Source organism: Pantherophis guttatus, chromosome 3, assembly GCF_059756535.1.
Source record: "Pantherophis guttatus breed Tessera chromosome 3, ASM5975653v1, whole genome shotgun sequence".
NCBI lineage: Eukaryota > Metazoa > Chordata > Lepidosauria > Squamata > Colubridae > Pantherophis > Pantherophis guttatus.
In genome coordinates this window covers 173591171-173617934 of record NC_142065.1, presented here as the reverse complement: position 1 = coordinate 173617934, position 26764 = coordinate 173591171, and the positions used below count along the sequence as shown (strand labels likewise).

Sequence of the window (26764 nt, the reverse complement as noted above, 5' to 3'; positions counted from 1 at the left end):
GCCTCCCTTTCCAAACCGCCTGCGCGGTCGCTCCCAGGGAACGGGCTCTAAGGAAGCACCAGCCCGACTAGCAATTCGCGAGCCCCCTTCCGTCCGTTCCCCCCTTCCCCCACCCCACCAAGGAACTATTTCTTCGGCCGGGGCCGGGCGAAGCGAACACTTGTAATCTCACCGACCACTTGTGCGCGCGCCCCAGCAGAGTCACGTGCCTTTTGCCCCGCCGGGAGCAGCCAAAGCAGGAGGCGCTGCTACAACTGATCTCGTGCTGCCCCGTAGCCGTGGGTGACTTCTTCAGATCGGCCCCGGCTGGCGCGCCCTGCCTGACTCTCTCCCCCCTCCCGCTCCCCGCCCCCTCGCACCATGAGGAAAACTCTCGGGATGGGCAGGGAGAGAAGCTAACCGCCGGGTTATTGCTTCTTTTCTCCTCCCAGGCGACCGAGAGATGCCCGGGGCTACGAGATGTCGCCGTCGCCACGTGCTGTCTGCTCTGGTCTTCTTTCTAGTCCTCACTTCAACTCGGACGTCCCGCTTGGAAAGCAGTAGCGGCGCCGCCTTCCAAAGCAAAGCCAGAGGTCTCCAAGGGCCCGCGGGGGATCGGAAAACGCTGCTCGACTTGCTGTTCAAAGCTCTGGTGGACAGCAGCAGCTTCCAGGCAGCTTCGTCTCACCCCTTCAGGTCGGAACGGGTCATCGCTCGGCGCTTCGCCAACGGCAGCGCCCATTATTCCTCGGCAGCTCTGGCTCGCGAAGCCAAAGTCAGCTCTTCCTCGACCTCCAGGGAGCGAGCGCCCAGGTTCTTAGCCGCTTCCAGACATTCAGGTAAGAAACTAGAAACTCCGTAGCTTCCCCTCTTTGCCCTTCCTTTTGGTCCTTTCTCTTGTGGCCCATTTGGAGTCCGATCTCCGCGGGGCTTGGTGCGAAGAGCGAGACGTCCCCAGCTCCTTGGACCAAAATGTCTTTCGAGTTTGCGCTACTTAAAATATCTCGCTTTGTTTTAACGCCCAAAGATTGGGCTTGGGGGTGCGGAGCTGGGGGTCTGATGCCAAAACTGCAAGGCTTATCAGTGATGGTCATTGATCCCGTTGGCCAGAATTGATGGGAGTGAGTATAAAGACTTGAAAAGCCTCAGATAACCCGCACGTGGGTTTTAGATAGTTTTGGGGATTGATCTGGTCTTAAATCTTACCCCGTTAAATCATTGAAAGGATATTCTGTTCAATTATTTATTTAGCTTTGAGGAAACTGTAAAAAAAAAAAAAACTTTAGGTATTTCTGTGACCGTTGGAAATATTTTCAGAAGTTTAGGATGCAGTTTTGCATTAGAAAGGAGTTCTTTTGAAATCAGTCGTATTTCTTAGGTACTTTCCAACTGCTGAACAGGAGTAAGTTGGATGTAAAAGATGCTACCGTCCTTCCAGACCATATCTCTATCCCTAGCAGTACTTTAATAGTTTTATAAATAACAAATTAATCTGTTACTTTAAGGCACTGATCTCTTGCATCTATACATGTGCCACACAATCGGTATGGTGAATTGTGAAGAAGGTCTCTTGAGACTTTTAGCTTAATGGGTGGCTTTCATGGATTTAGGAGTGTGCAATGGAATGGATGTCTCAGTAAAATATACATAAGTACTCCATTGCTAATTCTTTGGAATTATTTCCTAGTGACAAACCTTTGCTCAGGTCCGCTAGTTTCCATAGCACTTACTTATATCTGAATTGGGACCATGGTTAATTATAATTATTTTCCTTAGTGGCGCTATAGAAAATTGTTGAGTACCTTGGACAGCAAGAAGATGAAATAAAGTCAGAAAACTCACTGGAAACTCTAACAATGAAGCTAAAAGTGACATATTTTGGAAACATAATGCAGAAATAAGACAATGGACAATTCTGATTGAAAAAATAGAAGGCAATGGGGAAAAAGGCTGGTAGAAGACAAGATGGCTGGAAGTTTATAGAAGTTCCAAGCAGTTACTTATAGTCTTGGTGAATGATTGTGCATTGGATTATAGAAATTACTAGGCAAGAAGAACAACAACAATAACAATAGCTTCTACTTCTACTATTATTAATTACCTATTAAATCTATTTGTATACCATTGCATGAAGTGTTATAAAAACTTATATGAATTTCATTGCAAAGCAACAGCAGTAACACCAAAAATGATATATTTGTATTACAAAGTTATTTTTTTAAAAAATATATTTTATTGAAAAGACAGTGCCATGTCAGGATAACAATGCAAATAAAGTACAACCAGAGAGAGATCAATGATAAATAACATACATGCTAATAACTATAACATGTTAACAGTAATTGCAACAATACAACCCAAAAAAAAAAAAACCCAAAAGAAAATAAAACTTCAACTAAGTTTCTATTTACATTAACTTATTTACAAATTTCTCCATACTATATCCATAGTTTTATACATCTTTGTTGTACTGACATTCATAAATTTCCCTCTCATTTCTGCCTCTTGTCTCTATCCATTCAAAAAAATTATTCCATGTCCTGTAATATTTCAAGTCTTCTTTATCTTTAATTTTTAAAGTTAATCTGTCCATTTCTGCACAATCCCAAATTTTCCTAATTATGTCATCATCCAGTGGGGTGTTCACATTTTTCCAATATTTAGCATATGTAATTCTAGCTGCCATCAAAATATGTAACACTAAGTAGATGGTTGCTTTGTCATAACTTTCTGACAATATACCTAAGAGGCATGTTTCTGGTTTGAACTCAATATGTTACTCAGTTATCATTTCTAGCCATTTATGAATTTTCACCCAGGTAGTATGATCCTGGAGTCTGGTCGCATTTCCAACAATTGGTGGAGGAGTTCTTATACATTTTGGCCAATCTTGCTGGTGGCAAGTGCCACCTGTAAAACATTTTGTAAAGGTTTTCTTTATATGCTGCGGCCATCATCAGTTTGTCGTTTCTCTAATGTTAAAATGAATAATAATGAGGAGAGGGGACAACCTTGCCTTGTTCCTTTTTGTATACTAAAGCTTTCTGTTACATCTCCATTAACCAATATTTTTGCATTCTATTGAGTGTAAATTGCTTTAATTGTATTCCTAAATTTTCCACCAAATTCCATAAAATTTAATTGTTGCAACATAAATTGCCAATTTATATTGTTGAACGCTTTCTGAGTGTCCAGGAATATTAATGCTAGTTGTTTTTAATAATGTATTTCGTAATATTCTAGTACATCCATGATTATTCTAACATTATTTTTGATTTGTCTTTTTGGTAAAAACCCGTTCTGATCTGGATGAATGAATTCATTTAAAAAACTTTTTAATCTTTCCATAATTATTGATATGAAGATTTTATAGTCTGCGTTTAGTAAAGAAATCGGTCTATAGTTTTTAATTTAAGTTATATCCGAATCTTCTTTGGGGATCAGGGTAATATAAGCCACTTTCCATCTGTTTGGAATTTTAGCTTCCATTAACACTTGTTTTATACTTCTAGCATTGACAGACTCAAGGTGTCTTCTAATTCTTTATATATTTCTACTGGTAGACCATCTAGTCCCAGGATTTTATTGTTTTTTTGTTTTTTAATTGCATTCATTAACTCTGTCATTGTTATTCTTTCCTCCAGCCTATTCTTAACTGTTTCTGAAATTTTAGGCAACTTGGCTTTCTCCAGATATTGTATTAGTCTCTCCTCTTCTATTTTATCAGCTTCGTATAATTTCTCATAAAAAACATGAACTATATCTCTTTTCTTTTCAAGTTGGCTATGTAATATGCCTTCCTCATATAAAAAGTTATTTTGTAGTACAATGATATTTGAATTGTAAGACTTTTAAAGCAGTTTAGGCTATTAATTACTGAAAACAGACTGGAAGATTCTGGGAAGACTTTTAGCTGTAGAAATTCACTGGATAGCTTTGCGGCAATTACTCCTTTTCAGCACAACTTTCCTCACAAGGCTTTTGTGAAGGTAACATGAAGCATCCTTCATTGTCCATTGTGAACCATGGAGCTCCTGCAGAAATGTGAGTGTGTGTGTGTGTGTGTGTGTGTGTTTGAAGGTCATAATTAAGGTTATCTTGAAATATTAACAACTAAACTGAGAATGCAGACTCAGCCCAGGCAGGATCTAAGTAGCTCTGTTTCGTGATACTGCGTATTTGGTATTTTCTTCAAAAGAAAATCTTTGCTAACCATAATCAAATTTGTGTGAAAGAGATCTTTATGTCTACAGCTGAAGTTTATATGTTGAGGCTTCTTCATAAGCAAAAACTGTAATAGTATTTGATCATAGCATTCTTCATTGAGTTGATGTTGAGTATTATTAAGGATGGTATAGATTAATATAAAGTTAAAGATTAATATTCTTTTTAAAAACAAAAACAAAATCTAGTCTGTCTATATAAATGGAAACTGTTTTTATTTGAAATTCTCTTGAACTGAAACATTAAAGAGATTTCTTTTAATAATCAGCCTTAAAATGTTGGTTAATTATATCCTCAATAAAATAAAATCAACCACTGATATCTTTGAAGACAGGAAATATATTTTCAAATAAATGATAATAAAACATTTACCCAATATATAGAGAAATAAGGGCTGCCCAGGAGATGATTTGTGATTTTGGCTGAAAATTGAGGTAGCTTGAACATTTGATCCTCGGTCATTAGTTTCAATATGTTTGCATTAGAATATTGGCAAACTCTTGAGTGATCTATTTTTTTAAAAAAAAAATTTAGGTAATTGATACCTGAGATATATATTATAAAGGGAAGTGTCTGTTTCCAGGGTTTGAGGCCTGTTAATCTGGTTAATTTAAGGGTAGAATAGTCCCCTCCTTCAAAAAAAACAAAAACACCCTACAATGATCAGACAATTAACAATGCATCACCAGAATGCATAAAAGAATTCAGAGAGATGAATTCTTCACAGTACAGAAATTGAAAGAAATATAAGAAAGAAACTTAAATTAACCCACACTGATTTTGATCAGCGTAAAATGGATTAGGCAGAAAATTAGACAGGCTTTCAAGAATCTGTTACTGTACCTTACAATAATAAAGTCACATTCCTGGAATCCCTAACAGTGTCTGTTTCTTAATCTGGTTTACTTGGAAGGACTCTGAAGATGAGAGCTATACCAGAGATTCAAACATACTGGACAAGTCTCAGTATCAGAGGAGCCAAAAGAAAAATTGTCTCCCATTACCAATATGGTGAGATGTATTTTACAGAAATCTGTACTGATTTGGTCGCCATCCAAGTAAATGAGGATTGCACTAGGCTTGGTGTTCATGGACATCTAGTGACAAATGGGTTACGAGACTCAGGGATGTTGATTGAGCAACCAGGAACAGTAGCTGCAGGACTAATGACAGAGAAGTTATTCACCTGTTGCAAATATAGAAAGATTGAAAACAAAGAAATAATGATATGTTATTACTAATCAAGTCCAACAAGAAAAGGATACCTGAAAAAAATGCATCAATTCTAGAAAGAACACCATCCAGAACTAGGAATAACAGAACAGAGGCAAGTAATCAATGTTAATACAAAATAAATTCACAAAAGCAGAAAAGGTCTATTCGGGGCAAAGAAATCAAAGCCTTGCCAAAAGTAGCTCAGACTGTAGAAGCAAACCAAGCAAAAGAGGTCAGTATATTTATTGCATTGTTTTCATTCAAATTAGACACCCCCTCTTCTGCCTTCTCTTCAGAAAGAACAAAGCCCTCCAATTAAAAAGTTATTGAAACAAAGAATAACTGAGTCTCTAGAAGAGCACACAAATCAATAGATTAAGGTTGCCTGCGTGTAGCCTATTGCCTGCTCCAAAGAAACAGCTAGCATAAATATTAACAGATGCCAACCCTGTAATATTAAATGTAAGCACCAGCTCACTATAAGAAACAAACCAACTAATGTACAGCATGACTGCAGTTTAACTGAATACCTTGGATGCAAAATCAACAACAAAGGGGAAAAAAGCCGAACTGTGCCCCAGCAGAATAGAAGATCAGATGGATGTAGAATAAAAAAAGAAGCTGAAATGAAGAAAAAATGTAATAATAGCAGAATGTCAGGGAAATACTTTAAGAGCTGACCAGCTGCTACAATAATATAAGGCACGGAATGAGTCAGCAAGGTCTTTGGGCTGATACAACTTTAAGTGGCTGTATGTATAAGAGAGGCCTTGTGAGGGCATCTCTCTCTCTGTGTGCTTCCATGCTATAGTTGATGATTGACTTTGCCTAGTATGTGTATGTATATATTCCTTGAAGATAAACCACTATTTGAAAGACAAACCTCTGTTACTGTATTTTGCTCCTGGGTTGTCTCAAAATAGTCACACTGTGCACTGTGACACAGAATTAGTGGAGAAAAGGGCAAGGAAGATCAATAATTGGTCAATTCCAGGTAAAGATGAATTGCATGGATTTTAGTTGTAACATGTGACTATTCTATGCTCACTCATTGCCAAGTAATTTAACAATATTGAAAATGAAACTTGAAGACTAGTTAAAATCCGATAAACCTACCTAATAATGAAATAATTAACAAAAGAGGTAGCATCAGGCAACTATGGTCCAATTTTCTGCTTACCCACAACTTTCAAATTGTTAACTGGTGTGATAACTGATGCAGCTCAACAGGATCTAGTTGAAAACAAACTCTTTCCACATGAGCAGAAAGGAAACTGCCCGAATAGCAGAAAAATAAAAGATCAGCTTTTAAGTGACAAGATGGTTTTGGAAAATTGCAAGACAAGGAAAACCAACTTGAATGTAGCTTGGATTTATTACAAGAGGCCATATGACTTCCCTGGCACATAATTTGATAATCAAGTGCCTAGAAATAACAGGAATCAATAGAAATATCAGAAGCTTTGTGCAACGATTGATGGCAGAATGGAAGTCATAGTTGCTGGTCAGTGGTGACAGACTGGGAGAGGATAATATCAAAAAAGGAAACTTTCAAGGAAACTTACTGTCAACTACTATTATTTCTCACTGCACTGATTCCTCTATCAACAACACAGAACAAGTACGTCAGGATATGGCTTTTAAATATCAAAAACATCTGCCAGGATATCACACCACCTTACATGAATAATCAAAACTGTCTGTATACAGTATATAGCCAAGATACTGCATTGGAGTTTGGACTAGACAAATGTGCCATTCTCACCATCAACAGGAGAAAAATAGTGAAAACTGAAGGAGTCAAGATGTCCTATCAAAATAAGATCAAGAGTCAGATGAAAACAATCACTACAAATAGAGATTCCTTCAAGCTGACAGTACTGAAGTAGAAAAGAAGGTTAGAAGTGAATATATCATGAGAGTGATCTTAAAATCCAAACTCAGTGGTGGAAATACCATCAAAGTAATTAACACCTGAGAAATTCCAGTCATTAGATACACAGCTGAAATAGTGCATTGGACTCAAGCAGAACTAAAGAACAGCCGATTATTTTTTAGTCATAGTGTTTACCATAATTGGATGAGTTTGATGATTTGGGACATATTTTTTTCTCTTTCTCATAAATACTTAACAAACTATTATTTCCTTTTGAGCTATGTAGATTACACAAATCACAGAAAAGGAGTAAACCAAAGAAATGTAAACACATGCAAGTAAATGTGACTAAACATAGTTTATACCAACCATATTTGAATATTTGAGTATTTGAATTTGTAGCTGATTGTCCCATAATCAAATAATTACAAATCCATTATACCTAATTCTGTTAATAGTTAAATTTCATAAAACCCATATAAAGCATTACACAACTCCATACAATCTTTTAAGTAAACTTTCAATAGTGTTATACTATTGTAAAATAATAACTTATATAATTTGCCCTTCCTGCTGTATTTGTTTATGAAGTTCATTCCAAAGTAGACGACACTTTGTTATTAAACCTATGATTTTTATGATTATGTACCATCTTGCACAAAATCAGTAGCAGCTGCTACTGACTGAGGCCTCCGTAATTGAAAAGAAGTTGTACAAGACTTCCAAGTCTGATACTTCAAAGCACTACATTCTTACCAGCTCCAGGAAAATAAAAGAAGAGTGAGTTTCACCACTTATGATACCCTTTTTTCTTCCTTCATTTTAAGTTCAATTCAGTTAATATGAAATGTTTAAATATTCTTTTGTTGTCTAGCAGACCTTGCAAGAGATAGCATGCGGAGGCTGCTAATATTTTTGTTCATAGTTCCATTGCAGCATACTTGATGTGGTTTTTCTTCAAAAATTCTTTCTGTACTCTGAGCTTTATATTTATTTTCTTTCCTTCTTTGTTCATAACAGTGAATAATAATAATAAAGGAGGTGGGAATTCTTGGTGCCATATCGGATATCGACCAGGCTGTGAGCTTCTGCAGGAATATTAGAGGATGGGGGAGGGGGACAGGAAAAATGGGCCTATTTGTGCACTGTTATGACACACTTGACCATTTTTCTTCAATATTTGCCCTCTCTTTTGATGCACATATTTTCCCCCTGTTCAATTGTGTAAAGTACTTGGAGATTGCCTGGACAAGTGTCTGCAATTTTCTTGGAAAAGTTTTTCATTTCTCATTGCCTCTTTTCTAGACCTTTGACTGGCTCAAAGTCACATATCTGGCAGAACTAGAACTCATGATCTCCCAGTTTCTAGCATAATGCCTTAAGCACTACAACAAACTGGCTCTCTTGATGTATATAAAACCCTATAAAAAGGTCAGTCAATCTGAAAGAGAACATTTTTTTTAATCTGAACCCAACAGAATAGAACTACTGAAAATGCTCTGAGCTCAAAACCCCAAACAGCTATTTTGATAGGTCTGTTAAAAGAATATTTCCTTATACCAAGAATTTTATTTTGAGCTTGAAATAAAGCATACTGACTGTTCAGAACACTTGAACAGTATTATTTTAAGTATTTTCAGCAACTCCAAGAATCCTAACTGGATTTTTGACTGGGTTATTTGTAAAAGAAAAAGAAAAGGAGGAGGAGGAGGAAGAGGAAGAAAAAAAAAAGATGTATGGATTGAGACCTGCACTGGGAATCCTTAAAGGAAATTAAATAAACAGTTATAAGTGCAGACAAGGTAGAGATAATAAAGAGAAACGATAGTTGGTGCAGAAAAATAAGAACAGTGTGGAAAGAAGACTGTGGAGGTGGAGGAGAAAAAGAATATAGAATATAGAAAGAAAATTGTATGGAGAACAGTAGGGGCAAGAAGAATAGAATGGTAGCACACACCAAAGACATTATAAATGTCTAAGGAGATAATTATGCAGATTATAATTATATAGATGAAGAAGATTCAAATGAACATTTTTGTTCTGTCCCCGTCTCACACACACACACCAGCAGTCGACCAAGAGTTAAAATAAACCAGCAGACAAGAATTTCCTTTGATAACAGAATTGGCAGCAACCCAGTGGCTGCTTGCCAAAAGTTTTTACTTACTCCTCCGACTGAAACATCCAAGTAAGTCCACAAAAGCCAAAGAATAGTCAAGTCCAGTCCAAAAATCAATCCAAGTAGAGCATATAACAAAGTTCCAGAAATGCAGAATGACTTGCTAGCTTTCAGTTTTGTCCGTCACAAAGCCTGAATGGCCACCCCACCCCCTTTTATCCTGTGGGGTGTGGTCCAGTGACTCAGCTTAATCTCTGGCATGCCTCCTTCTCTGCTGTGTGCGCTTGTCTTTCCGATGCTGTCGGGGATCCAGCCAAGACTTATCTCTGTCACTGTCTAACTGCGACTGCTCGGAAGTGCCTGGCTCCTGGCCTATCTCTTGGCCTTTGGAAGACACCTGAGGCATTGCCAGAGAGGAGGGTCCTGGAGAGGGAGGCCTTGCCAACTCTTCTCCTTCACTTTCGGAGTCTTCTCCATCCGATAAGACGGGCTCGGGGGTCGGAGTCACAACAATTTTTTGTATGAGAATTTTATCCCAATCATTCATTGGGGTGGGAAAAACATGCTGCTTAGGAAACCTTAAAAGAGAACATAGCAAAATTCTCTTGATGTAGACTTATAAAAAGTAGAATTAGCTCATCTGATCATTTTCTTTTGAAGGCTGACATTGATCTTGTAAACCTCCTGTAGTCTCTTTTACAGACTGATAAGTTAGGAGGCTCTTTTCTGACTTTCTTTCTATGCCTGCTCTTATCTGATCATTCCCTAGGCAGCATCTCCTCCCCAGCTCCCACTTTCCAAGATGATAACCACACATGCCATTACAGATTTATGTCTCTCTTGGCTGGTTATAGTGCCTGAAAGACAACTTGGTTGAGTTGAAATGGTGGTGAGTTCAACTTAAGTGAGGAATTAGTTGCTCCTGCTTGAAAGAAGTTGTTAGGATATGGTTTGAGCCTAACAGTTGTACAGGCAATATATGTGTACTATAACTTTAATCTGTAAATGTATTATGTGACTTTAATGCTGAGTCAGGCTGTAATTAGATAATGACTGGTTGTGAGAGTATTTAAGCAAGGTACTGTAACGTATTCAGTTGCTGCTATGCTATGCTGCCATTGTGTATGAAGATGATGAGATGATGAAGCTGCTATGATAAGCTACCATTGAGAGGAGTTGCTATCTGCTAATCATCATTGGATGGATCTGCAACCATCGTGGTTTGTGAACCAGAGTGAGTTTGTTATTCTAACCAACTACTGTTTGTTGGGTAAGAAGATTCTGTAACTACTGGACTGATTTACTGGCAAAGACTTGGAATTTGTTTAAAGACTATGAGACTGTTTTTCTACTATAAAGTAAGCTTTTGATAAACCAGTTTGCATAACTCTTATTCATTGCTCTCAGCAACGTTTCCTTGTGCATTTACTCTGCTGGTTGGTAACACAACACCAATATCCTTAACATTGGTTATGGGCCCAGAGCCAACCAGAACTAACTAGGATTGTTAAAAGCTAAACTGAGAGTTAATGTGAATAGTACGAACTGTGTTTGTGATAAACAATCCAAGTGAAGATGGCACTAGAACAAGCAGCAAATTTTTCCATGATAACCCGGCTGGATGGAACAAACTATGTATCCTGGTCTGCAAAATGTACTTTGCGTAGAGAAGGACTGTGGGACATAGTTAATAATCCATCAGATGTAACAGCATGGGATCCTGCTGATGAGGAAGATGAGAAGAAATTAGCCAAGTTTAACAGAGACAATGAACGAGCTCTTTGCATTATTGGACTAACACTGGGTGACCAGCAGCTTGTCCATATTCGTGGCGAAGAGTCTGCTGCTAGGTGTTGGACCAAGTTGAAGAGACTATATGTTCGTGACTCTGTGGGTGCTCATATTTATCTCACACGGAGATTATTTAAACAAAATCTTCTGAAAGGTGGAGATATGATGGCTCATTTGGAATCCATGACCAGAATTTTCCAGGAGCTACATGAAAAGGAACTTGTTTTCTCAGAACTACAACAAGTTTATATAATTCTTTCTTCTTTGGACGATAGTTATGACGACTATGTTTCTTCGTTAGAGGTTTTGTCCAGAGAGGAACTGACATTGACTGGCATAACCAGTAGGTTATTGGAAGAATCCAAAAGAAGACAAGAAAGGGATCAGTTGAGAATGCAACAACCAAAAGAAGAAGAAAAAATGTACTCAATTGCCTATTTTGTAAAACGTTGTTTTGCTTGTGGGGCTAAAGGGCATATAGCTAAGTATTGTAAAAATAAGAAAATGTCTGTTAGGAACAATAGTAGACCCAAGAAGGGCTGTAAATTAGCTATATCCAATTCAACTACTGATGTTAACCAGGATTGTTGGGTTGTTGACAGTGGTGCTTCTCAATCAATTTCTAGAAATAGAAAATTTTTTGTTAAAATGGGGAAGAGTAGCCAACATGTTAAACTAGCAAATGGCTGGAAGGTTAAGGTAGCTGGAGAGGGTGTTGCTCGTTGGTCATTTAGTAATGAACCATTGCCTATGTTATATATTCCTGGGTTAAAATTCAATTTATTATCTGTTAAATCATTACTGAAATTTGGGTTTCCAGTAACATTTAAAAATGATAAGTGTTTTATTGAAAAAGATGGCAAAGTTGTTACAGCATGCAAGTATGCTGTCTTTACATCTATATGGTTAATATTATATTTATGCTTAGCAGCCCACACTAGCATTGTTCTTAAAGTACTAGCTCGTAAACAAGGAGCAAAAACCTCATCGAAATCCTTTTCGGTCTGAGAAAAACCTTTAGCTACAAGGCGAGCTTTATGAGTTACTGTCCCATCTATGCTTTTCTTAATTTTGTAAACCCATCTACAACCTATTAATTTTTCACCAGGTGGCAATTTCACAGTTTCATAAACAGCTATACGTCCTATATAATCGCCAGCTTTTCAGTGCAGCGCTATGTACAGAAGGTGCATGCTCACATTTTCGGTTCTGGGCGAACCGGTTGTTACAACTGGCAGCAGCCCACCCCTGTCCAGAGCCAATTGTTTGGATCATTTTCAATAAGATTTTAGGTCAGGACATAGTAATGAAATAGCATTAATTTCATTTGTGGATGATCTTTGGTGAGAACAGGATAATAGTGAGGTGACTCTCCTAGTCTATTTGATCTCTTGGTGTTTTTTAATACTGTCAGTTGTGGTATGCTTCTGTAGTGATTTTGGAGTTTGAGTATGTTGGGGAGTGTTTTGTAATAGTTCTCTGTGATTGGTTCCAGTAAGTTTTGATGGATAGAAGCCCAAGATCCATTCTTTGTAGGATTCCTGAGTGTGTTCAGCTTTCTCCTGTCAACCACATGATGTTGTTGAACCTCTGTCATCAGAGACTATTAAAATCAGAGTAGGGAGGAATACAGTAAATATAGGCTCATCCCTAGAAATGCTGAGTGACTTTGGATTCAAGAGTTAGTCATGTACAAGGATTTCCCATCTTTAATTTTTGATGGTTCACTTGCTGTGAGAAAAAAATTGTTCACAATTTAGGGGATCTTCTCAACTCGTGAGTCTTGATGGAAGAGCATATGGTGATTGTGACAAGGATGGCTTTTGTCCAGATTATCTTCTGGCCAATTATGTCCTTTTCAGAACTAACAGATCTTGTGGTTAGTCATCCCTTAATCACTTCCCATTTGGACTACTACATTACATTTTGCATTTGGCTGCCAGACCACTCAGAAATTACAGCTGGCCCAGAATGTCTTTATATGAATAATTATGACTGTAGTATGATCATGTGATAATTCTACTTCATTAGGTACACTAGTTACCAGTTGGTTACCAGTTTCAGTAATGTGCTGGTTGTCATCTCTAAAGCCCTTCATGGATCAGGGCCTGGATGTTCATCAGATTCTTTCTCCATTTATGTCTTCCTTTCATTTGGTTTGATTGCTTTGTTGAGTTTTGGTGTTCATGTGCTGATGTATGCAACTTCTACCTATTCTGTTTTGTTCTGTTAATGTTGAGTTCCAGAGTGCATTTCAAAATTGTAGATGAGTTGGCTTGTTTGTTAATTTTGTGTATGGACACCTTGGATATTAGAATTAGAATTTTTTTATTGGCCAATTGTGATTGGACACACAAGGAATTTGTCTTGGTGCATATGCTCTCAGTGTACATAAAAGAAAAGATACATTCATCAAGAAACATAAGGTACAACACTTAATGATAGTCATAGAGTAAATAATAAGCAATCTGGTTTATGATTTATATCTTAATAGTGAACATTCAGAAGAATGCAATTAACATGTTCTGCTGGTTTGTAGAATCTAGCAATTACCGGTACACATGTGCATGCATTGAGAAACATGTCAATGCTATCTGCATTTATGATTGTGGTGCACTCTGGAAAATTGTCAGGTCATTATTATAATGATTGGTTACACACTCAGCCAAATGTTTAGACTGGATCTGGCGTTTTTATCCACCTATCCCCAAGCATCTGGGATAGATAATATTGATTTGATGGTGTTAAAGATTTCATTGCAGGTTTATTATTAGATTTTTATTCTGCCTTATTTATATTTGCTCAAGGTGTTGAACATATCTAGAACTTCTGCTTCTAGATCTTTCTTTTTAGCACAATAACCTGGTAAGTGAGTTGTCCGAAAAAGAATGAATGGCCCAAAGTCACCCAGCTGCTTTTCATGTGTAAGGGAAACCTGTAACCCTGTTTCTTGGTGTCTAGGGCAGCAAACCCAACCACTACACCAAACAGTATGTCATTGCATCAATAGCATTCTCCATTCTAAATCTTAAAGAAGTATATAGAACTTATACATTTTGTGATAATCCTCATATGTATATATGTGTATATATATGTGTATGTATGATTTTTTCTGTTTCTCTGTCTACATTTTACTATCAACAACAATATACATGGAGACCCAAACTAGAAGTGATGCTATTTTTTTCATATTTATTTTGCAAATTGTATAAGTTACAACTTCTATTTTGATAATTGAAAGTGTAAGAGGTGGTGAGAGGAGTTTAACCTTTTCTGAAATCATTCTTTGCATAGGTATAAATCCAAAGGTTATTTTTTTCATAATCAAATATGTTTCAGAAGAGCTTATTTTTAGTCACATAATAGCAGTGAAGGTTTAAATTCCCTCTTCAAGCCTTCTGAATTTTATGGAGCAACCACTTCCAGTCTGGAGGCTCTTAAATCATCAAGGTCATGAGTACTATGACTCATCTTATCTATTTATATTCAAGAAGAAAAGATTTTTCTCTTGTTTATGTCTACATTTTACTGCTAATGATAATATATATGGAGAGCCAAACTAGAAGCAACACAGATGCATGGACCTGAATTCTGAACAATCTCAGCTGTCCTTTTGCTGTTCAGGGAACTCTGGGACTTGAACATCAGCAATCTAAAGTAGTTCCTAGCTTTCTGTTGCAGCAGCCACAATGTGGAATTCTATATGAAGGATGGAATATTTGTCTTTTGGTCCTCTAGCTTTCTCTTGTCTAGTTATGATATTGGACTTTTTGCAATCAGCTGGTTTTATTTGGACTGAAAAAAATCATTAAACTGACTGACAAGGCTGTCCAAAACTTTTGAAGGAAGTTCAAATTTCAACAAAGCATCATTTTGAAATATTAAAATAGTTGTGTTTTTGTGAAAAAATTGGAATATTGTTTTGAAAGCTATATCTAGTTGTTTGTGCATACATATGCAGTACAAGCAGTACTTCTGCTGGAAAAGTTATTGAAGTGAAATGACTGTGCATGTATTTGGAAATATGTACATTTTTCTCATAAGAATTTAAAGGAAAGAAGATTATTCTATCAGAATTAAAATATGCTGCTGAATGTGCATAGCTCTTCTCAGCTGATAACTTTGTAATTTCTTTTTTTCGTTGTGATGGCAAAAATAAAAGATTGTAGAAAAACAGTTTTTTTCCATTTTAACTATTGAATGAAAGCATGATGAGGGATACAAGAAAAGTTAAAACTGTAGCTTTTTTACTATAGTGTTCATTTCTTTCAAATATACAAAAAAAGAAGTGTAACGTACTGGCTCACAACAAGTTTCCATTGCAAATTCTTTGCAGTTCTTAATGGAACAAATATCTTTCAGCTCTATCCAAATATGTCTTTTTGTTCAATAAGCCAGATGGCTGAGAAGAACCACAAATAAGAATCAACTTGCCTAGGACTAATAATTAAACCATCTGTATAAGAAATAATTAGTGATTATATAACCAGTGTAAACTTGCCGTGTTTTTATGTTGAAATTAGAATTTATTTAATTCAATGCTCGATTTTTACAAAAAATGTTTTGTCATGATTATGAATGGCTTTAATCTATTTCGAAATAAACGTACAGCATATACAGTATATGGAAGATAATATGTATCCAGTTGATGGTCACCAGTCCTTAGTATAAGAGCGTGTTAATAATAATATAGGAAATACTAATGCTGTGATGGTCATTTCAAAAAATCCTTTCTTAGTGAACATCTAGAAGCCAACAGGAACATACGTGACAAAATTCAAGTTTGTAGGCTTTACGGTTCTAGAGATTTCGTGATTAATGTGTGAGTGGTTTTCGCTTTTATATATATAGATTGTAATCTTCTAAGCAGTCATTTGATCCAGTAAAAGAAGCTATATAGTTCTCAAAGTTTTTCATGAAAATTAATTTAGATATGACATTCAGCCAGACTGAGGTTTGCAGGATATCTTAATTCCATTCAGACCAATTTTTATGCCTTTCAGAATTTCCTCTTCCTCTACCCACCATCTATTGATAAAACATTACATATTGCCTTAGGGTCCCACTCATTATAAGAAGCCCCTTGAAGAGTGATCAAATGTATGCAGAAGGGGCTTTGGTCCCCTTCTTGTTGGGTGGAGACAGCAGCCAGATGTGGGTTGTGCTCATTGGTCAGAATAAAGGACTGAACCTGTCAATTGATTTAAATTCTGCCCCTGTTGCCAGGGGATTCCAGCTTTTGTCGAAGGAGGAAGACAGACTCTGTGTGTGGATAACATATATTTACCTTATTAGAATAACATCTACCTACAATATTAGATTCCAGACTGTTTAAAGGGTGGGACTGGCTGCAGATGTGGCAGTCTTAGTTTATAAGGGCAGAATATCCTTATAGCTGGCACAGAACTAAGGATTGGAGGCTTGATAGAAAAAAAACCCCCAAAACTGTGCCCTTGCCCTTAAACAAAATGGCGGCCGAGCAGTCACCTAAGAGCTCGAGCTGGCATAACTGTCAAAAACTGAAGCAGTGCTCAGTCTCAAATGAAGGCAGATCTGTCTTAAACAGTCTAATTTGGTCAAATAATCAAAGCACTGTCAGAGTAAAGAGACTACACGCAATTAGTCTCAGTCAGTTAATAAGCAGTAAGCCTGCTCATAAAAAACGCTGACAAACGGCAAACCTTTGGGAGCGCGAAACTCCACTTCACCAAATTCATTCAGCTGAGAGGCGGTTAGGCTAAGCAGCAGTAGTGCTTTAACAGCCTATTAGGTGGAAAGTAGCTTCTGCTAAAAGCTCTGATAAACGGAGATAGCCAGAGAAAGTCAAACCTCGTAGCGAAAATGTTAATTAGCCTCAATCAGCTGTGAGACACTTTAAAATAGCAGGGAAAACTCTGCGCTTTGTTAAAACTGCCAACAAGCGGCAAGAATCAGGGAGCGAGACAACTCCTCAAATGTAAAAGTTTATGGTTATAGTTGTTGGGAGAATCGATATGGAAGCGCAAAGCTCCACAGCTGGTAACGTTATTTAATTGTTAGGATCCCACCGACTAAGCTGGTGACTTTGGATCACCCCCGGGAGAGGAAAGCTCCACTAACCTTTGAAACTGACCAGTTTCAATGTGCCTCTGCTGTTAATCGAGGTATGTTGAGGTAAAATTTTTGTTCAAATCTTACAATAAGCAGAAGAGTAGTCCAATACGAAGTCCAGTGGTCAAAACCGAATAATCAGATATGAATAAAATACACTCTAATGCTGAAAGCTGTCAGAGTTAAGTATCCACACAACTGTCCAGTCTGACGGACTGAGCAAAAAGCTGGAATCCCCTGGCAATAGGGGCGGAATTTAAATCAATTGACAGGCTCAGTCTTTTATTCTGACAATGAGCACAACCCATACCTGGCTGCTGTCTCCACATCCAATGGAGAATGATCTGTACCCTAGCCAGCAATCAAATAAGAGACATCCTTTCTTCTGATACCTGTATATACCAATAATAACAATTCAACTCCTTTCTGTTCCTATGTGATGTTCTCTTCCTCTCCATGCATATTCCTGTGAGGTTCTATAAATAATACTATGCTTTGATATTAGTTAAACATATAGTTTTTGAATTATTCAGCAAAGAAATGTATGCGTAGGGATATTTTTCAAATTTAAATATAGCATATACTGAATAAATAAAAACACATGGTTAAAGAAATAGTACCTATATCACAATATATCAGAAGCTGTCAGTTTAAGATAGCTTTGAAGTTTATTTTAAAAACCCCTATCCTTACTCTGCCCTGGTTCCTATGCAGAATAAGTTGTGCCCCATCTGGCTGGTTATTCATAGCAATTGCTAGTGAGGCTCACCTCCACCTTCACTTTCCTAAATTGTCTCTTCATACACACACATAGTTTTATGCAAGGAATCAGTACTTCTGCAGGAGATAAAGGAGCACCTTTCTATATGCAATGTTTCTTTTGTAGAGAATTCTTATACTTGCTATTCCTGTATTTAGATTGATAATTCAATGAGTGCCTAAAAATGTGTACGTTAATTTTATTTTGATTTTTTTTAGCTTTGCAATTGTTGATTGGAAATGGAAAATAAAACAAGTTTCTTAATAAGTTTTATAGATGCACATATTTTAAAGCATATTATTGTATTTTATTATTCGTGTCATCTATTGTTATTGTCTTATGATATCTCTATTGTTTCACAGAGGTATTTCCAAGAGATTCCAGTTTAAAAGACAAATTCATCAAACACTTTACAGGTAAAAGCTATGGCAAATATATTTAGATAACATATATTCAAATGTTGATTGAGTGTGTCCAGAATGTTCAAATGACAAAGCTATACAAAGAAATACAAAATTAGGACCATGATATGGATAAAAAAAAATCAGGAGAAAGTGACTGTTACCTTCATTTGAATGCACACATTCATCTCTATGCTAACAGCATGCAGTTGTCCATGACATCATTTGTCCATCCATCCGTCCATCCATCTATCCCATCCATCCATCCATCCATCCATCCATCCATCTTCCATGGTTGCCCATCTCAATTAATGACTCTGAATGGCTTACAGTTCAGAAAATATATTATGATTACAAAATTTTAAAAAATATTTTAAAACAATAAAAATGGTAAAATCAATAAAAATAAATATTAAACATCCAATTCATACACAAGAGGCATGCCAGGGATCAAAAAAGATAAGGGGATTTGTTTCTATAAACAAATTCAAATCATTTCAGGGAGATAGGGACTGAAGGAGCTGAACTATAATGTTATACTTATTTATTTATTATCCCAGTTTTATTATTTTTATAAACAACTCAAGGGAGAGAACATATAAAATATTCCTTCCTCCTCCTATTTTGCCCAGAACAACAACCCTGTGAAGTGAGTTGGTTAAGAGAGAGTGACTGGGCCAAGGTGATTGTCAGCAGGCTTTCATGCCTAAGGTGGGACCAGAACTTACAGTCAAAAGAGTAACAGAGACATACAGAATAGTATATGTCAAAGAGAAAACACATGTTCTATCCCCAAATTAGACATGTGGTTGGCAAGTAATTATCATTTACTGAATATGCTTAATAATTACCTTCTGGTAATTTTCTATAAGCAAATTAAAGAAAACGCAGTGCCTGTCTTAGTGTCCAAAAATGACTTGATGTCTCACTAAATACCACTTCTGCTCTTTTTGTTCTTTCCAACTCCATTGTACAAAGGGCTTGGGACTGTTTATCTGTTTGTTAACAGTTATCCCTTTATCTGCAGCGGCATGATTCTCTTAAAACAAATAGAATGGGACCAAATTTGGTAGATGCAGAGAAGCCAAGCCAAGCCAAGCCAAGCCAAAGAGAGAGAGAGAGAGAGAGAGAGAGAGAGAGAGAGAGAGAGAGAGAGAGAGAGAGAGAGAGAGAGAGAGAGAGAGAGAGAGAAAAGATTATTTAAAAAATGGGAAAGATCAGTAAGAAATATGTAGAGAAAAACAAAAAACCAATAGAAACTCCCAATGGGTATCCATACAGGAGATACAATCAGAAAGCAGCTTGTTGCTGATTCTCCATTCAAGGCTCCCTCATTTTCTTTCCCACTCATATGATGAAAAGCAGAGTCATTTTAAAATGCTTAAGGCTAATGCCCTGCATGCTTTCTTTGCCTTCTAATTCCATCCAACGTCATGGAATATTGAGGAAAAATTATGTAAAAGAGCTCAGAACTCAGCATATGATAGTCCATCATCAAGAGGAGAAGTCGGCTAAGGAAAGATGGAGTTTGATAATTGACAGCATAGACTGAGGACTGTAGAGAAAAACGTTCAATAAGTAATTTTTCCAATGTGACCCCCTGCAAAAAGAATTTGAATATTGGCTCAGAATGTTGCTAACCATTTCACTTTAAATCTCTCTCTTTCTTTCTGCCAGCCATGTGATGTAGAACTGTAGATCTAGATCTATGCTACAGATCTAGAGTACATGCTTCCTATTGAATACAGACAAATATATGATCGTAGTTGGTAAAGGGGTTGGAAAGAATTCCAGAAATCATGTTTCTTCATGCTTGCAACTCTTGTCATTTTAATTTTATAAGTTTTATAAAAATGATAATTATATGTAACCAAGTCAGAAGATTATGTACTATTGTATTTTGAATAGAGAATGAAAAATAAGTGATCTTAAACAGATTAAAAGTGAATCAAATATAGGTAATTAAAAATGATAATTTTTTCTTATTTGTGCAATGTTAAAAAAATACCACAATTTTGTGTTTCATTAATTATTATTTGTTATCAAACAGGTCCTGTCACATTTTCAGCTGAATGTAGTAAGCATTTCCATCGCCTATATCATAATACACGGGATTGTTCAACACCAGCTTGTAAGTTACAATTAAATTAAATTCATGTTTCACAATCCTGTCTCTAAATTGAAGCTCTAATTACAAGACTATTTCACTATCCTTCTTTGAGAATGGTATGTGTATACATTTGCTATTATTTTGCAAAATAACTCAAATCTGTAATAATGGCTAAAACAGGTTATTAAATTTGGTTGACAAAAGTAAAACATGCAATGTATTTTTCATTAACATATAGGAGGGATTCTATCTCCCTGTACTTAGCAAACCAGCCATGTTTATTGAATAATTAATTATATTAAACTTACATTCAAGAATTTTGTGGTAGACATTTGTGCCTACCCTAAACAGATCTGAAGAGGAAGTATTTTATCCTTATAAACGCGGAAACCATAGTTTTTTAACCTAGAAGAAAAGGTTGAATAAAATGTGTTGTGGGGAAGTTTTTGCAACACAGGAAGACTGCTATAGAATTTTCTAATAATGGGTCTTGTTTACAGTATTTGTAGGTCAAAAGGTAGGATATTAAAAAAATAAAAAAACCCAGATCAAATAATATATAGAAGAATTTTTTATCTTTATGGGAGGCATATTGAAGATTATTAGTATTCTACACACATCTGGTTTCAATTTAGTAGATGGATTAATGAATATAATATAATTATTCAATATTAAAGAAATATTGTACAGTACTAATATTCTTCAGTACTGACTTTTTTTGGGGGAGGATTGGAATTGGCACTTGAACAAATCTTTTCCAGACTCTTGACCATTGCTGTTTTTCAATGCTTTTATATATGGTTAAAATATATATAAAAGAAAAATAACAGAAAAAAATAATTTGTGAAAAATGTCGATTTGAAACTGATAATATGTGGTCATTAAGAGAAGACAACAACTAGATGGTATGTAATCAATCTGGGTATAATGCTGTAGCCTTAAAATGTCCTTCTTATTGGACTGTTGTTCCTATTTTTCTTAAAGAGAATCATTTTTGAGAAACCATATAGAGATTTCCATTGATTGTTAACTGATACTTAATAAAAGTCAATCATTTGATCGCTTGTTTTTTTAAAAAATGTGGCATCCTCAATTATCTTTGAGTATTGCAGTTGAAAGTCATGAACCCTTTTTAATTGAAAAAATAGAGATAATTTAAATTATTGTAACTTTGCAGTTACTTTAGTAGGTGTATGCTAAATTGTTCATATCAAAAATTCTCTGTTTAAAACAGTCATTTTGGGATGGTTCTTTACCAGAACAATATATGTACACTTTGTAGGAATGCTGAATGAAGACAGAAATGTTCCTATTCTGGATAGAAATTTTTTGGGAGGAGGAGGGGATGGTTAGAATTAAATAACTATGACCGGGTATCTTCATAGGAGGGAGAGATGTGAAAGGAAGTTTCTGAGAAGATTGAAAGTGAACAGGACAATGAGTTATGCTATACTGTGATATCACAGCAGCTGAGGAGAAAAGGTGACACACTGCATTGTTTCTGAAGTGAGGGAGAGACGGGCACTGGCATTGCCCTAAATACCCTGTAAAATAATTCAGAGTTCTCTGCAGATTTTATTTCTGCCAAACTTTGATCAATCCAGAAATCAGAATTCTGAAGTGTACTTTCTATTTGTACTTACATTTATGAGCACTTTTGAGAAAAAAACTTTTCTATTCTGAAATTATACAAATGTTCTCGTCAGGCTTGAGCTACATATTGCTAATCAAAACTAACAATTTGCTTTTGTCATATTCATAGATTATAAAAGATGTGCAAGATTGCTGACAAGGTTGGCAATGAGTCCACTGTGCACACAGTCATAGGAAGACAATTAGGTAAGCATTTATTTAAACTTTAAATAGACAAATAATTAGTTGGATCATCTTAGCTATTTTTATCAGAACCAATCAATAGTCAGAGCAAATTGTTTATACTGAATATTGTTGGCTTCTGTATATCTTTTCTTGTACTAGTTCCAATTAATTTTTTGTGCGCATCATAAAAGTCTATATGGGAGCAAACTTGACATAGTTCTATATCAGGGGTGTCAAACTTGCATCGTCATGGTGTCATCACGTGACCAATTGTGACATTTTTCCCTTCGCTAAAACGGGCATGGGTGTGGCCAGTGTGTGACACATCTGACCCCCGGGCCGTGAGTTTGACACCCCTGTTCTATATCATGAATCTTTTTTAAAAAGATTAGAACAGAACAAGCTGATAACAAAGGAAAAGGAGATGGTGATGGCTCTCTTCATGGTTTAATCACAGTGAAAATAATAATTACCTATGTGCTTTTGAATTCAATTTCCATAGACTCCCACTAACATACCAGCGTTCAGGGATTATAAACTTCTAAAGATTCATTGTTAATATTGCATGCTCATCGTACATGAGTCATGAGTCCATTAAAGTCCCGGAGCCAGAACTTCCATGTACCCAAAACCACTTGGTTTTACCAGGATTCAGCCATAGTCTTTCCCCCATCCAAATCCCTACAGCTTCCTGGCACTGCGAAAGGGCAGCGATAGCATCACATGGGTCACCTGGGATGGAGATATAAACTTGAGTATCATTGGTGTGTTTGGCGGTACCTCATCCCATGATGGCAAATTATATCACCCAGTGGCTTCACGTAGATATTAAAAAGGAATGGAGAGAGTACCAAGCCCTGGAGCATACTTCAAGGAAGACACTATGGGCCAGACCTCCCTCTGTAGCCAATCCAATAGAATACCATAGTCAATGGTATTGTAAGCTGCTGAGAGGTCAAGAAGAGCAAAGATGGATGCACTACCCTGCTCTTGCCAGAGATTATTCATAAATTTATTTATTTATTTATTTTATTTCGAATTTATATACCGCACTTTCTCCCGAGGGACTCAGGGCGGTGTACAGCCAGATAAAAACATACAATACAAACATTAAAAACAATTAAAAGAATATATATTAATTTGGCCCCAGTTTAAAATGACAAACCAATTAAAAATATTTAAAAATATGATAAGGCAGCCCGGCTTGTTGAAAAAAGAAAGTTTTAAGGCACGGCAGAAGGCACCGAGGTCTTGGATTCTCCTTATCTCTGGGGGCAGCTGGTTCCATAGGGTAGGTGTCCCCACAGAGAAGGCCCTCCCCCTGGGGGTCACCAGCCTACATTGTTTGGCTGATGGCACCCCGAGGAGGCCCTCTCTGTGGGAGGGCACGGGTCGATGGGAGGTTGTTGGGAGCAGCAGGCGGTCTTGAAGATAACTAGGTCCTATGCCATGGAGCGCTTTAAAGGTGGTAACCAACACCTTGAAGCGCACTCGGAAGACCACTGGGAGCTAGTGCAGCTCGCGCAGGAGGGGTGTTATGTGGGAGTGCCATGCAGCTCACGTAATTACCCGCGCGGCCGCATTCTGGACCAGTTGGAGCCTCCGGGTGCTCTTCAAGGGGAACCCCATGTAGAGAGCGTTGTAGTAGTCCAGGCAAGAGGTGACGAGGGCATGAGTGACTGTGCACATGGAATCCCGATCAAGAAAGGGTCGCAACTGGCGAATCAGGCGAACCTGACAAAAGGTCCCCTGGCTACAGCCGTCAGATGTTCCTCCAAGGACAGCTGCGTATCCAGGAGGACTCCCAGATTGTGCACCCTCTCTGAGGGGGCCAAAGACTCGCTCCCAATAGTCAGAGATGGAGTCGGCTGACTATATTGGGATGCTGGGAACCACAGCTTCTCAGTCTTGGAAGGGTTGAGCTTGAGCCTGTTCCTCCCCATCCAGATCCGCACAGCCTCGATGCACTGAGACATCACTTCAAGGGCATCGTTGGGGTGGCCTGGGGTGGAGATGTACAGCTGGGTGTCATCAGCGTACTGGTGGTACTTCACCCCAAAGCCACGGATGATCTCACCCAGCGGCTTCACATAAATGTTGAACAAAAGGGGCGAGAGGACCGACCCCTGAGGCACTCCACAAATGAGAGGCCTCGAGGTCAACCTCTGCCCCCCTGCCAACACAAACTGCGACCAGTCAGAGAGAAAGGAGGAGAACCACCGTAACACGGTGCCCCCCATCCCCAACTCTTCCAGCCGGTGCAGCATGATACCATGGTCGATGGTATCAAAAGCTGTTGAGAGGTCTAACAGGGCTAGAACAGAGGAGCAACCCCTGTCCCGAGCCCTCCAGAGATCATCTACCAACGCGACCAATGCCGTTTCCATGCTGTGCCCAGGCCTGAAACCCGACTGGAATGGATCTAGATAAGATCCGTTCACATCTTGGTCACATCTAGATAGATCTAGATGTGACCAATGCTGTTTCTGTCTCACAACCAGGCTTGAAACTTGACTGGAAGGGGTTTAGATAATCTGTTTCCTCCATGATCCTCTGAAGCTGCCAAGGAATCCATCTTCTGTATCATCTTTCCTAAAGAGGGAAGGTGGAAGTGGGTGGAAATTGTCCAGACAGATGGGATATGGTTTTTTTTTTAAGGAGGGGGTGAGCCAAGGTCTATTTATTCCTCATAACAGTTTTTTTTTTAATTTTTACTGAAGCACCCTTGCTATGATTGGAAACTTATCATGCAATCTATTAAAACACTATAATGCTAACACAACTGTCTTCAAACTTGTTGCCTGGTGTATGGCTCTAAGATGGTGCTGTCAGAACTACTATATATGCTGTGGAAAAATGACATACAGCTTTTTCAATTATCAGACATAGTGTGAGATGGATTAGAGGAGTTATTAGGCAAATTAATTTTGATCAGCATTGTAAGGGCCTAACTTTGGAGAAGCCCTGCTAAATGTTACTATTTAAGTGACCTTGGCTATCTTGGAGCCTAAGCAGAATTGGCACTAATTGGAATTTGTATGAGAAACCATCTAAGAAATCCAGAACTGAGGCTATAATAACAACCTGAAGAAAGAACCATCCTGAAAAAAAGCAGCAATAAACCATTTCTGCATCATGATTGTAATAAGGCTGCATGGATGTGTCAATATACAGTAATCACCGTAAGATTTTGACTTTTGACTTGAAAACAGGTTCACATTTTACTTGTCTTTGGAGACATTTCAGAAGTTATTGTCTGGAAGTCTATCAACCAATTTAAATGACTAAAATATTTGATATGCTCTCCAGGGGTGGGTTCTACTTATCTTTACTACCAGTTCGCAATGGGGCCGTACATGCGCAGAAGCTACTGCGCATGCACAGAAGTGTTTTCATGATGTCAGGGTCAGTGGGCAGAGCCTTACCCCGGTTTTACTACCGTAGATTTGTGAATCTTGAAAAAGCCCATTCAGGAGACATTGCTCTTCACAAAGTTGCTCATATTTTGGTTCTGTGCTAACTTTACACATATATTTGGTCTGTGATGTTTCTTCTGTCTGCTGAATGTTGAGTATCGTCTAATGTAGCTGTAGTCTGAAAGATTCATTTTACAATATAGGAATAATTCTATAACATATCTTTTTTTTCTATTGACTATCATTATTGATTTATTGTTAAATTAGGTGGATACCTCTGTGATGACTGATCTTTCAGACATTCCTGCTAACACTGAACTCTGATTTGCCGAGAAAGTGCCTTGAAATCTGCCCCAAGACAATAGAGAAGATATCCTGTGCTTTTTGATTTATAAATGTTTGGTACTAGATACTTTTTATTTTCATATATGTTTGATATTCCAAACCTCTGTGAAAGGAACGTATTTTATTTGAATGTGTAAATTTGCTGCCTATATCTCAAATCAGCCAATTTATTTAAATATATTGTATATAATGACTACTAATATGCTACTTAACTGTTTTAAATATATGCAGGGAATTAGTTGATGTTTGTGTTATGTTGTTTCATTGTATTTTATTGCTCAGGCTCTTAATTTCATTATTTGCACTAACTTGAAATTCAGAGGTCTCTGTAACTGAAAAAGCTGCAAAAGGAATGGTTTACTTTCAATAGAAATGTTTTATATTATGAAGCTTTGAATTAAGTGTATGTATGTTTCCTTGCGTGCAATATATGTGTGCATGTGTGTATGTACATTTTGCACATCCGAGCAAAATGCACACAAATGCTTTATAAGGCTGTTCTGGATTACCATCAGTTACATTTGTACTGGCACTTAACAAAAATGTTACAAATAATGTAAATATAAAAGACTGGAAGACTGCAATGCAGCTTTGATGAAATAAAATCAAAATTAAAGGTG

The 26764-nt window shown here is 37.3% G+C and overlaps 1 protein-coding gene across 1 annotated transcript; it reads left to right on the top strand.

The window, feature by feature from the left end:
- On the top strand, nt 1-26764 carry ALKAL1 (ALK and LTK ligand 1). Its single transcript, XM_034429762.2, has 5 exons — nt 1-818; nt 18417-18470; nt 20506-20586; nt 22328-22404; nt 26067-26764. The coding sequence occupies exons 1-4, from the start codon at nt 443-445 to the stop codon at nt 22390-22392; spliced, it is 576 nt and encodes a 191-aa protein (XP_034285653.1). The 5' UTR covers nt 1-442; the 3' UTR covers nt 22393-22404; nt 26067-26764.

Coding starts and splice junctions, on each gene's coding strand:
- ALKAL1 (XM_034429762.2), top strand. CDS start 443: ATGCCCGGGGCTACGAGATGTCGCCGTCGCCACGTGCTGTCTGCTCTG. Junction 819..18,416: donor AGCCGCTTCCAGACATTCAG/GTAAGAAACTAG, acceptor ATTGTTTCACAG/AGGTATTTCCAAGAGATTCC. Junction 18,471..20,505: donor ATTCATCAAACACTTTACAG/GTAAAAGCTATG, acceptor GTTATCAAACAG/GTCCTGTCACATTTTCAGCT.